The sequence below is a fragment of the Blennius ocellaris genome, assembly GCF_963422515.1.
Source record: "Blennius ocellaris genome assembly, chromosome: 11".
Classification (NCBI taxonomy): Eukaryota; Metazoa; Chordata; class Actinopteri; order Blenniiformes; family Blenniidae; genus Blennius; species Blennius ocellaris.
This window is the reverse complement of record NC_137660.1, coordinates 22,073,985-22,087,742: the sequence shown is the minus strand read 5'-3', so window position 1 is coordinate 22,087,742 and position 13,758 is coordinate 22,073,985. Positions and strand designations below refer to the sequence as shown.

The window sequence follows — 13,758 nt, the reverse complement described above, 5'->3', positions numbered from 1 at the left end:
GCAGTTAAACATCAGATTTCCGTCGTTATAGATAGAAATACGCGTCAGAAATGCAAATTATTGACGTTTAGATATTTCCGTATACTTTTACGCAGCTGAGACAGTCGTTTGTGTCGCGTCTGCGGTCGTTTCCGAGCATTTGAACGCGTCACAGACGCCGCCCCTGCTGTCTTTGCCCTCATGCAGTTTTTTACTGGGTGTCAAAGACAAAGTTGAACCCTCGGCGCAGTCGGTCCACGGCCCTCTGAGGAGGTCTCCCGTTCTCTCTGCTCCCCTCCCGTGCCTCTCTGGTTTTTTTTTTTTTTCTCGGCTCAGTTCAGCCCGCATCACACCCGTCTGCGCCAGGATGTCCCCCTCCACGTCCCCCCGCTTCTTCACTGAGAGGGAGGTGGCCCGTCACTGCACCAAGGACTCCTGCTGGGTGCTGCTGGGCACAAGGGTGTACGATGTGACCGCCTTCCTGCGGATGCACCCGGGCGGCGAGGCGCTCATACGCACCCGCTCGGGTAAAGACGTGAGCCGGGCGATGGAGGGACCCCCGCACCGGCACTCCAAGAACGCCCGGAGGTGGATGGAGCAGTACTACATCGGGGAGCTGGACCGGGACAGCGGCTCCGATGAGGCACAGGTAGATCCTCGCTGATCGAGCTGCGTTCCGGGCTGTGTTTGCAAACAAACAACTCTTTTGTAGGGTCACTGTTTTGGATCTATCCAGAAGATCGTGACTCCATTCTCATGGAGTCCAGGAAAATGACACAATTTCCACACCCAGTGTTAAAATGTCTCTGTATGCATGCTTGACATGTGTAAATGAAAGGGTCTCCCTCCAAGCTGAGCCTCAGGGTGTGTGTGTATATATTTTTTTTTCTTCTTTTTTTTAGTTTTCCCTGGGTTAATCATCAGCAGTGAAACCCTCAGGTGCAGCTTTCAAACTTTTTTCTTCTTCTCTCACTCGAGTTCAGAGTAGTTCAGGCTGTGTAGAAAGAAGATAGGGGGTGGGGGCTTGTGTGAGTAACAGGTGGGAAGCCGCCTCTGCATGAGTTGGGCGTTTTCCTGGAGGTTGAAAGAAGAAGAGACTCCCTTCTCTTTCTCCCCCACCTGCATGGACTGTATTGATTCCACCTGTCGTCTAACCTGAAGTTTAAAAGATGCTTTCCCTGAAAGAATATGATGAGTTACACTAAATTGACTTGATTTGTGGTTGTAATGCAGATGTGGCTGCAGATTGAGGTCTCCACAAAACACACACACACACACACACACACACACACACACACACACACACACACACACACACACACACACACACACACACACACACACACACACACACACACACACACACACACACACACACACACACACACACACACACACACACACACACACACACACACACACACACAGAGAGAGCGAGCGAGCGAGCTTGTGTAATGTCTGTGGAGCAGGAAGGGGCCTGCAGGTGATATGGTATAGCTGGTAAATAACCTTATAAAAGTGCATCTGGCCTTTAGACGCAGTAAAAACGTTTATTGATTCCTGCAATGAATTTAATTGCAGAAGAGGACATGCAGAAAGTCACATACACAAACACCAGGGGATGAAATGTTTTAGTGTCTGAACCCAATTTCCATATGTTTGCAGGTCTGGGGAAAAAAAAAAAAAAGATCTCAAAAGTAAATAATACCGACAACATGAACTTTCTGCATCTCTGCTGTGATGAGATGAACATGTGTTCTGAGTTTCAGAGGGTTTCTGCACCTCATGGTTCTGTCTGTGCAGGAGGAAGTGTAGTGTGTTGAGAGAGCGCACATACACACACACACACACACACACACACACACACACACACACACACACACACACACACACACACACACAGAGTTTGTGTAATGTCTGAGGAGCAGGGAGGGGTGTGTGCAGGTAAACCTGTAGAGGTTGAGGTGGGGGTGGGTGTGGAGGGTCAGCCATGTTAATGAATGATCGAAGAGGAGTGTGGGAAATGGGGACATGGAGAAAACTGGTTTGTCTCGTCCCAGTAAACAGCAGAGAGGGAGAGGAGAGGGGGAGCTGTAATCTGGGTTGGTTGGATGAGTTCGTGCCTGATTTGGCCTCTGGTCTTCTGCCTCCTGCTCGTCTGTCTGAGCGCGAGGAAGGAGTTTGCATAAAATCTATTGTGGACATGGCTGACATTTACATGGCTCACTCTCTCTTTTTCTGATTGGCTGCGTGGCCGGTGCAGAAAGTTAAACTAACTGTAACGTAAATCCCCATCTCTTTGCTCTCTGCTGCAAGCAAAGCTCTTCTTTTCTCTCGTCAGGTTTAACACGTGCACACGTCCATCTTTGAAATGCTGCAAAATTATTCAAGCAAAGCTCATGGCTCGTTGTCTTTTAGGGTTAAGATGTAATTCACCAGCACGGAGCTCCTTGACTTTTCCAATGCAGATGTATTTGAGGTACTTCTACTAAATTGAGATACAGATAGATTCGTGATGTCATGTGCAGCCCTTTGCCTGCTGTGTTTTTTTTATGCACTTTGCAGGTCAGTTTCATGGGATGTTCCTTTCTTATTGCATTTTTGCATTTTATATATTGTTTTACTGTGTTACATTAGTTTTATCATATTTCATAACTTATATGCGTGCACTGCCGATCCTGGGAGAGAAGCATTTCATGTTGTTAACATGTCGGAATGACGATAAAGTAAATTTGTTTGTTAGGCTGTTGGACTCTTATAACAGTGTTTTTGTAATAAATCTTATACCGTTACAAAGTCTGATTATTTCCATTTTAAGTAACATTCACTTGTAGGATGAGCTCATTATGAGGGTTTTGCCCATGAAAAATGAACCAAATGTTCTTTGTGCAATGGGGTTTCTATTCTGGTGGCTTTTGTTTAGTTTGTTGGATTGAATGTTTTAATTAGATTGAATCATCAGCTACTTTGATGACATAAAAAAAAAAGAAAAATATAAGTTGCCAACAAACAGAAACCTTAAGAGCCTATTTCAATGTATTTATGAAGTCGGTGACACAAGCTTGGATCTCATTATACACAAAGGATACAATAGGAGGGAGAACTGATGAATAAATAAAGGTGCGTTCATGAGTAAGTAGGAAAATCACAGCTGAACTCCAACTGGGAACTTTCCGCATGGGAAGTAGGAGTTCTTTAGGAATGTCATTCAAATGGTGCCATTCTCACATTTACTGGAGAAATACATTTAATTGGTGATGCTCTCTTGAATTAACAAACCGTGTTTCACTTCTAGTAAAAAAACACCTTGAGTCTATCAGGAAGCAGTTCACTCATTAAAGAAAAATGAAGTTTTCCATAGAAGGGACTGTTATCACATGGGCTTTACAAGCATAACGTCATCCGTGTGTTGATTCATATCGGGGTTGATACAGTGGTCAGTCATTTATTTGCAGATTTCTATGTCCTTCCTTGCATGTCAACACCATTTTCCCAACTGATAATTTCCCAAGTTCCTATTTTCATAAAAGACAACAGAAAAGTAGAGGGTTTGAAAGGCTGTCAAAGTAATAAGAATTAATTAGAAGGGCGTTTTTTGAGGTCAATATTGTAGTTTCATTGAATTCCTTCAAAAATGTCTCTTGATGAGGGCCTCAGATGTCCATCATTGATCTGAATTTCCTCTGCCAGTTTTCACTGCCAGTGTTTAATTTTCTGAATCAGCGCATACTCTCAAGTGTCCTTCCTATGTCGTGTCTTTTTCTTTAAATACATTTTTTTCATAATTTTTGTCTCGTCATGGCTGCAGTGCCTTTGAATCCAGAGATAGATGCACTAAGGAAACGTATTTGATGTTTGTAATGGTCTCACTGTGCTTTTATCTTCCTTAACAGCTTTATTAAAGCTAGTGAACCGCATCTGCTAACATTGAGCGAAAGACCGAGACGTCCTGTGCAGCTCACTTGTACATCACGGGCAAACACACAGAGACAGAAAAGCACTCAACACACAATAACATGGGACTGCATTTTCAGCCTCTTTGACTCTACTTTGTGTGTCAAGTGATTTGCTCGTGTGAACGATTTGCTATAGTAGTACACCAGCCATTAAAAAAATATGCTTCAAGACCAGCAGAGTGAGACTTACAGGCATTTTGGCATTTTGGTGTAACTCGCTTAATGTTCATGTGTTCTTCATTTTAGGAAGGCACAGAAAGTTTGTTTCCAACAAAGGAACACCTGCGAAGACAGTTATGTTTTTTTTTAATGCCATTTCAGATACACGAACATCTTCTATTATCTCTAAACACTTTCATGACCTGGCCACTAGTTTTTCCCCTGTATATTCACAACAATGTTTAGAACAGCTCATCCAGGCAGGAAATGACTTGTGTTATTAAATGGTATGTAGGCGGCACACATGAAACTTTTCTGGCCCAACTGTGGCCTTATCTCGAAAATGCAGCAAAAGGTTACCGTTGTGGACCACAGGTTTATCAGATCTTGTATTGAGATTATTTTATTGCACATTATATTAATTTCATGTTTTAAAACGAGTCTCCTTCACGTGGTGCGGTGCCTCGTCACCTTTTCCCTCTCAGACTGCGTCTAAGAAAGGCTCCAGACCTCCTCTGTGATCTCTGCTTGCCAAATCTTCATAGTGAAGCCAAACATTGAAAGAAACAGCGACTCTCCTCGATGTACAACCTGCTAAATATAAGCTCTCTACGATTCAGCAAAACATATTATTATGGTTTCCTTCAACATGTTTTGATGTCATTTTGAACATCAGAGTGTATTCCAAAGCCTCGAGCCTGTATTACAATTTTTTTTCTTTTTAAATATGTAAACTCTGTGACAATGTCGCTCAATAGCATGTTAATGATTTGTTTTGGAAGTCCTTTGAGAAAATCAATAAATTCACAGATTTTATTGGGACCACAATAGTAAAACATTGGTTGGTCCATGAACCACTTTTTCAACACATTTCATTATCTTATTATTTTCCCATGATTTATACACTCGCACATATTTTCACCCTAACGGCATTCAGTTGTTTGAGGGTGTTTAATAAATGGTTACTGCATTTCGTTGCATTTGTAATGACAATAAAGTTGAATCTAATCTAATCTAAAGCCAAAGTTAACCAATAATGATAACCTGCCATCGGCCTTGTAAATCACAGATCCTCACCTACACTGTTCAGTATGTGCGTGTGTGAACGCATTAGAGCGGTTGTCTCACAATCAGGAGTTGCAGGTTCGATTCCCATCCCTGCCATCATTGTCTGCCCACATTCCAAAGCTGCAGCCTCCAGTGGTGTATGAATGTGATGACTCATGTGAAGTGCTTTGACCACAAATAGTTAGATAATATAATATTGTGGCTCATTACTGGTCAGTTGTGAAGGTCATGAGACAAATTTCAGCGTGTGAGTCATGGAGACATTCCAGTTGTGAATGAATTATCGCCATTGTATAATTTGCCCTGCAGGTACGGCTGGAGAACAAGGAACCCGCACTCGGCTCTGTTTTTTCAGGCCTGACCTCCACACTGCAAAGTTTTTTTTTTTTTTTTTTTTTTTTTTTGTGGACAAAGACATTTTGTGATGCAGTTTTGTGTGTCTGGAAAACATTTTGTACACGGAAACATCTCCATGTGGATGGGTTCTCCTGCAGTAGATAACTCCTCACTCATATACATCACTAATATCACCGTTCCCTACATCACTTACATTAAGGAAATGGTCTTAGATTGAGAGAAGCGAGCTTGTTTGTTGGTTCGAATCTTTGGAAAAACAATAGAGTTAAGAGGGGAAAGTTAGATCCATCTCTTGTGTCCTGGGGAAAGACCCTGAACCACAATTTGCTCCAGGCAACCGAGCGGCCACCATTGGTACGAATCAATCTGATTGACTGTGTAAAGAAGTCTTAGGCTGAGGAAGTTGTTGAAAACCTGCTGTTTAATCCATGAAGGTCATTTCTCTGCATTGGATTCCTGCCATTCTGAGTACATCTCCCCAAGAGGATTAATAAAGTAACTATATTCTCATGCAGCGTTACTACAGCCACACACGTTAATGTATCACTATTTACACAACACCAGCCCTTAGAAAGCAGGACAGAGTGTGCAGGTCTTAGTTGGATGGGTGTCTCCCTCCTCTGGTGTTTCCAAGCCGGGCCGATGACGTCTCGGGAAGACTCGAGAGACATCCCAATGCTGCGCTCTCCCCCTCTGCTCCGCCTCCACTTGCATCATGCAAACTGCTGTAAATGGGACTTAAACCTCACATATTTCTGTGTTTTTCTATGAAATCCACACATGATGGAGATGCATCATAGACGCACAAACAGAACTTTCTGATCCATTTGCTCTCTGTCAGTTGTGCTATTTGTGCTCAAGCATGGCCCTTAGAGAGTTTTACAAGTGTCTCCAGGTTATTTTCTCATGTCATTTCTGTAATGTTCAGGGCAAAAAGTTCAATATAGAAAACACTCTTTTTTTTTTTTTTTTTTAACTTTAAAAATACTAAATAACCAAAAACCTTAAATATATAGGTATGGGATCCAAAAACTGTGGCTGCTGATCTTTGTCAAATTAGAACAAGAAAATATGCATTTCTCACATTTGTACAAAAGAATTTAAACATATTTTTGGTAGAAGATGGAAAAGGTCTCCATGTGACCTCCCCTTCTTTTCTTTAAATGAAATTAAGTAAAACATAAATGCTCTATTGCAAGTAAAAGTTAAGTTTAAGTGAAATTAGTGTCATTAGTTTCAGCAATAAGCAATTCAAAATACAAAATAAAATGTGTGTATGAAGTAGCATTGAAGTACATGCATCTTGAAATCATACTGTTATTCATTTATTATGATTATCTTGTTGTGCAGGAACATGCAGTCTGGGAATAAGGTCAATTTCACTTCAATTCCCATCCTACTTGCATTCCAAAATCAACATGCGGGAAAATGCAAACAGATTTAAAGTCACTCAATTCATACTTTGCAATTAAATTCTAGTACCGGTACCCTTTTAATTCATTTCAATTCAGGTTGAATACAAATAAATCACTGCAAATTCAAATAAATTTCATCCATAGAGCTTCTGTACCACGTCAATACATTTCCAATTCATCCAAGTTCAGCTCCAATTGAAATCTCATTCAATTCCACCCAATTTCAATTTAACTGTTCAATATTTTGCCTCTTGTGGCTGATTTCTGTTGAGGAAACAAGAATGGAATGAAAGATATGAATTGTCTCTGCTGGAACAACTGATTTTAATCTTGATTTAAATTTCCTGGTCAGAAGTAATATTATTATTATTAAAACCTCATCTGTGGTATAAACTGGAATGTCGACGTTTAAAGACATTCCATGATAAATGTGAGCCTTCATTTCATGTCAATTTTGCACTAGAGGAACTTTTGTTTGACATATAATTACACCCTTGCAAGTATATAATTGATGTCTGTTTTTCATTTCCATTTGTTTCCATGAGTGTTATTTCCTCAACTGATGGATGCCTAATTCAGTAAGAAAGTATCAAAAAAAAGTCATGAGCTGGATTGGAAATGAACCCTCTCCCCAAAAATGCAATTTAACTCCTGTGTTTTACACATTTATTCCCTGTACAAGAGCAAATCAGGAGGACGTTTCTAAGTTTGTATCAAAAAGAGATCAAGACACAAACTTCTGTTATTAGCATACATAATATACAGACGCTTTTAATTAGCATATTTTTCCTTGTAGATCGTAACTTCTCATAAATGTAGCAGTGTGTTCCCTTTCCTTTATTATGGGATTTTATGGCAGGAGCTGACGTCTGTGCGTGTGCGTGTGCGTGTGCGTGTGTGTGTGCGTGTGCGTGTGTGTGTGTGTGTGTGTTAGAAGGTGTGTGTGTGTTCATGTGTGAGGGAGCTGGTTTACAATCAAACAGAGGGGCTGTTTACACCGTCAACAAATTGAACAGGTTTGTAATAGACGCCGAATTATTCCATTCACAGCCAGTGTTCGAAGAATTCCAGTTTAACCACGAAAATTTAAACCAGTTAGTTTTTCACATTCCACATTGAGCCGAACTGTAACGGTGAACTGACCGTATGACTTTTCTAATGTAAACCTGAGCATATTGTGCTAACAAACCATTTGAACAGTTTTGATCTTGTGATTTGTATTTATTCAAAACAACTATTTGTTATCCCAACGGTCAAGATTGCAGGAGAAAAAGGACTGTGGCTCCGTCCTTCAGTTCCTCCAGCCCTTTGATGTTGAGGGAGTTTCTTCAGCACGTCACTCCCCGGGGGAAGACGTCTCATCCTTTTTTGCTCATGTTTTGCATATTCCATACTTTATTTTGCACAATAATTTAGATGACGTGTCTAAATTGGCACCGTTTTGAGGTCCGGATGAACTTCTGTTAGTTTGGAGTCAAAGTGCCTTTTATCTTGGCGGAATTTAAGACTGAAAGCTTGGCAAAAGTTGTAAAGCCGTTTGGTGCATCTGGGCTTTTTTGTGCAGAGAGTGTGCGTTGCAGGTCTGATGTATGTAAGTTTTGTTAAAAGAGCAACATGTAAAACGGGAGACTGCACTAAACTGAGATGTATTTGCAGCAGAGAACCCTTTGTGATATGCAAGAAAACCACATTTGACTATACCAAATAAGAATTTTTCAAGCGGAATCTGGTCCCCTTCAACACACCGGTCCTCTTTTGAACGGATTTTCGAACAGGCGGGTTGAGGGTTGAGGAGACATGACGTGGAGTCCTGTAACATTTGTTCTCTCCTGGAAAATGGCTCATGCACATGCACAGACGTGGAGTAGCGAGGAAGAAGTAGTGTAAAAGGCGTTTATTGATATCTGGTCTGGAGACTCTATATCACAGTTGTTTGTAGCGAACTAGCCGAGCCACCACAGGCTAAAGTTGTGCGACTTCCAGTTACGATCTGGACCAATTAATGAGCTGTGTTTCTTATTTACTTCCTCTGTGGTCAGTGTTTGTTTCAGGTGACGGTGCCGCCAAACTAGCAGCTGCTGTAATCGCGTGACATTTTACAGATGGTTTGGTCCGGTCTCAAAACTGAATGTGATGAACCAAATGAAGGTGTGAAAATTCTCGGCTCCCCTCCTTCCTAAGTGAACTGAGTCTCGGACTATCCAATGTAAAAAAACCAAAAAACAACCTTACATCCATAATAACACGAACACTGTTGCATTTCTTGCATTTTGTTTTTTTGCTTTAGCAAACATTTCAGCTGACTAAAAATATATGAACAAGCCACATGTGACCACATCAGTCTAATGCAATTGACAGTATGGGTTAAAAAAAATAAAAAAAATAAATCACATTTGGCATAGTTCTTTTTTCTCCAAAACACTATAACAATCGGATTGGTAGTAAAATTCAGTGGTGTACAGAGGGAAGACTCCAGGTTTACTGGATGTCATTCACATACAATTAGAAGGTATGTGTGATCCCAATGATGGACACACAAAGTGCTGGTTGAAAAGCGGCTGTCATTCCCAATGGTACATGACCAAATTTTAATGTGCACATTTCTGAGTAAAGATAGAGTGACTTGTCCTTTTAATCACACTTTGTTTGCTCGGCCATCGACTGTCTCTGATGAATTGAAGCAGCACTGTCTATTTAGCGTATGACTCGACAACCCTCCACACATCCTTTTCAGTCTGGTTTCACTCCTCCCATGACTCGTTTCACTCCTTCTCTTCGTCAAGGCAGTGGTTCAATGTGGAGGTCAGTTGCAGTGCGCGGGGAGATGGAGCTGTGGAGTCGTGAATTGGAGGGGATAGTGGACACATTGTTGCGTGAGGAGAGCCACAAATGAGGGAGTGTGTGAATGAATGAAGGGATGAATGAATGGACAAGGAGATGGTATGTAGAGGCTTGGCAGAATTTGAGCATATGGAGGATCTGGAAGAGGGCGGGGCATCGTCACAATAGGGGAGTTTGTTTTTTGTTTTTTTTACTGCATTTTTCCCCTGTTATTCTCAGGAGCACAGCTTTCTAAACATCCATCCTTCTATACTGCTTACTCAGTCTTGCTGGGCGCTTCAGCCAATCCATGTTACCTATAATCAATAACTATAGTCATATAGCTCAATTTGGAGGGGGAAAAGTGAAAAAAGAAACTGGTACTGAGAGCGAAGCATGTTAGTGTCAATGGTTGATGTTGATAAGTCCGGTGGCTGGAATGCAGGAGGGTGACCAGGTCGGGCCGGTGGAGTGCAGGAATGCAGACTTTCATAGGCTTCATCTTTTTCTGCTCCGCAACGACATCGTGTCCTTATCAGAGGACAAATGTTTACCTTTAATCCAAGATGGCTGTACGCTGTACACATTGGTGAAAATAAACTCGCTTTTGCAGATTCGAGTTCAGATTTCTTGATTATTCAGCGGCGCCGCCTCCGACAAAGCTGTTCACCTCTTCCAGCCTAACAGCCACACTGAGCTCATCACTGTGGTGATATATTAGCCGGCTCGTTGTTTACCTTTGTTGCCATGGAGACGTCCGCCACAGCAATTAGTGCTCAGGTGCAGGCCTCAGCTGGCTCCCGCTTGGTGACACACCTGGAAGAGCAAGAAGGATGGAGGATGAGTAGAGGAAGGTGGAGACGAGATGGACCGGTGGTGAAGGGGGATGGAAGCATACGCTGCGGAACCACAATTGATTTATCAAAAAGTCTCACGGGAGTCCGGCTACAACCTGGAGCCAATTCAATTTTCTTTTTTTTACTTTTGATCGCAATGCTCATGTGGAGATTTTTCTGGCTTATGGCCAACCTGTGCATTATGTAGCCCGCAGGCCACAGATTGCTCTTTCTTATGGGCCAATGCTAATGTATGAGTGAAATTAATTCCTTTTCCTGCATTGACTCGTCTGAGTTCTGCTGATGCTTAGGAATATTTTGGCGCTCCAGGGAGTTGATGGAGGTCAAGGGTGGTGCTTCATCAGCTGTGGGATTTCAACTACTGCCCTTTGAGTTTTCATTAAAAAAAATATTTCCTTGCACCAAAACACAAATCACACCTTGCATATAAATCCTCCCCAAAAACGTCACCAAAACAAAAGGATGAAATATTTAGGTTCATGCGTAATGAATATAAAGTGTGTGTGTGTGTGAGGTTGAAGTCTTTGGGGAATTTGGTGAAAAAGCTCCACAGTTTTAAACAAGAGTGAGTGGTGCATTATGGGAAATGAATCGGTGTGGGCGGCTACCTGGGCAACCAACAGCCTGGCCAGCAATGAAGTGTTTCTACATAGTTACTCTAAGTAGATTTATGCATCTGTAGGTGAGTTTTTGATTTTTTTTTTTAGCTATTAATTACTTGTTTTCTGTGCGTTTGAAGACAAAAACCTAAACTTTTTTCTCCTTATGGTTTCCAAAGTCCGACTGCCTGACTTGCAAAGAGCCTACATACTGTGTGCTCAAGTCCACATGCAGTTTCACAATGCATGCATTTCGCAGGTGGTTTACTAGAATAACAATATGGGAGGCATCACGTGCGAAACAGGAGTATTCAGATAAGTGTGATAAATAGACCAGAAACTACTTTCAGAGGGTTAAGATGTAATAAATCACATTGCACTTTGTAGCTTAATCTATTAGTATAAACTCCACTCAGGAACACACAAGTTAGAATTTAGTGGAACCGAGAGTAAATCACTCTCATGAAAAAAAAGAATAATTGAATCTTCCTAGGGTTTGGGCAATATTTTAAACTATTTTAACTTTTTGTTCAATAAAATAAGTCAACAAAAAGTATCATATAATAATGAACGATACCATAATAAACCAAACACAATCAAAACATAGATGCGTTTTTCTAAAACAAACAATTAGAATTAGATTACCTATGCAGAAACATAGCTCTGATAAACGTATAAGGAAAATTACATATTAACAGACAATATTAATAATTAATTACTTTGTTGTAACACATAAACACAATTAATGTGGTCTTGATTTATTTGTTCAGCAACACTAAATTAAACTTTTGCTGCTCTGCTAATAAACCACAGTGACACAAACTCTGTTTATATTCTATAAATAAATTTCCATCACACTTCATTCACAGATATATCGATTTCAGTTTCAAAACACATCCTGTCTGCGTACACTGTAAACCTGTCATACCATGTTCCATTTCTTTTTAAACTGTATTTTGTATTTTAATTTAAATTAGCCAATAGCTACGTTTTCATGTTCCATTCTAAAAATACAAGATATATTTCTGGTGTAAAGTGATATTTTGCAGGGAAAAAAATACGTGGAGACGCGGAGTCGTCAGCACTCATGTATCACACCCCCCCCCCCCCCCCCCCCCCCCCCCACACACACACACACAAAATACCCGGTTTGAGTCGTTGCTGCATGTTCTCCCTGTGTGTACACGGGTTATTCACTGATCAAACACTGGAGGTGAACCGAACCTTATGGATACCGTCACCTTGTTTGCGCCTAAAGGTGGTCCAGGTCAAGAAATATTTCAAAAACTCTCATTAATAATTAATTTCTCTTTTTATGTCCAGATTTTCTTGATCTTTTTCAAGCCAGCGGTTATTTTTTTAAAGATTTTTTTTTTTTTTCTTTCTTCTCATGAATAAAAGTGAACATAAGCGTGGTCAGGGGCATGCCAGCTCATGGAGGGAGTTCGCCGTGTGGTTCTCGGGTGCCAACCTCACTTGTTACCTTGTGCACAGTAACACGACACTATCTGCACAAGCCGGGTGGCGACACAGAGCCTCTGATTCTTCACACATGCACACAATGAAAGCTACAACAGATATGGACTAGGGAGAGAGAGACGGAGAGAGAGAGAGAGAGAGAGAGAGAGAGAGAGAAGTCTCGAGTCCTGGTCATTCAGGTTTGACTGGTTCTTTTAGAGTCTTATGACACACACACACTCACACGTGGTCCCTTCCACCCTCATTTCTTAGGCCAGGGGTCGGCAATCCGTGGCTCTGGAGACGTATGCGGCTTTTTTGTCTTTCTGCCGAGCTTTGAGCCTGAGGGTCCTGACCATGCAAACGCCCCGGAAAGTGAGAATTAAAATTTGAAAGTCAATTCGAAATTTGACTGGGAGCCAATGAAGATTTGATCAAATGGGGGTGATGTGGGCCGTTTTGGGTGAACCTGTCAAAAGTCTTGCAGCTGAGTTTTGTATGACCTGAACCTATGACATTTGATTAGGAGAATCTCTTTTATCAGGGGGAGTGATCAGAGTTTCGTCATGACGTCATTACGCAACAATAGCGGTGCGAAGAACGTGGAAGTTGCGGGAGCTCTGCGGGTGTCCGAAGCCGCGAGCTTCCTTTATCTGTGACACAGTGGAAAACTTTCTCAATCTGAACTGCAGGGTCCGTCTCCCGCTGGATCTCCTCCTCTCCTGTTACCGAGAGGAGCGTCTGAACCTCGTTGAAAGACCACGCCAATTTAATAACATTATAGCGACGCCCAGATGGGGTGCGGCTCTCAGTGTGTTCTGTTCAGTGACAAACGGGTCCAAATGGCTCTTTGACTGTTTGAGGTTGCCGACCCCCGTCTTAGATCACGTCCCCCTTTTTCAGACATCTTGCTTTTAAAAGCCAGATGTTTAAAGACTTGCCCCGATTCCTCTGCAGTGGAATTCACTCTGCATTCGACACGAAGACACAGACAAAGTATTAAACTGTCATTATGCAGTGCACACCCAACGCACTATTTACACTGTCAGTGTCAGTGGCTGATGAGTGAAAAGTTTGTCTAGAGCCTTGG

General features: G+C 41.6%; 1 protein-coding gene across 1 annotated transcript in view; it reads left to right on the top strand.

The window, feature by feature from the left end:
* Window positions 1-346: 346 nt before the first annotated feature.
* The window catches only part of fa2h (fatty acid 2-hydroxylase), a gene marked incomplete at its 5' end in the record, with an annotated part of 35,993 nt that continues 22,581 nt past the window's right edge, over window positions 347-13,758 (top strand). Inside the window, one exon of the mRNA XM_080505262.1 lies at window positions 347-628. Within this exon, the coding sequence (XP_080361388.1) occupies window positions 347-628 (282 nt within the window). The remainder of the gene's footprint in view (window positions 629-13,758) is intronic.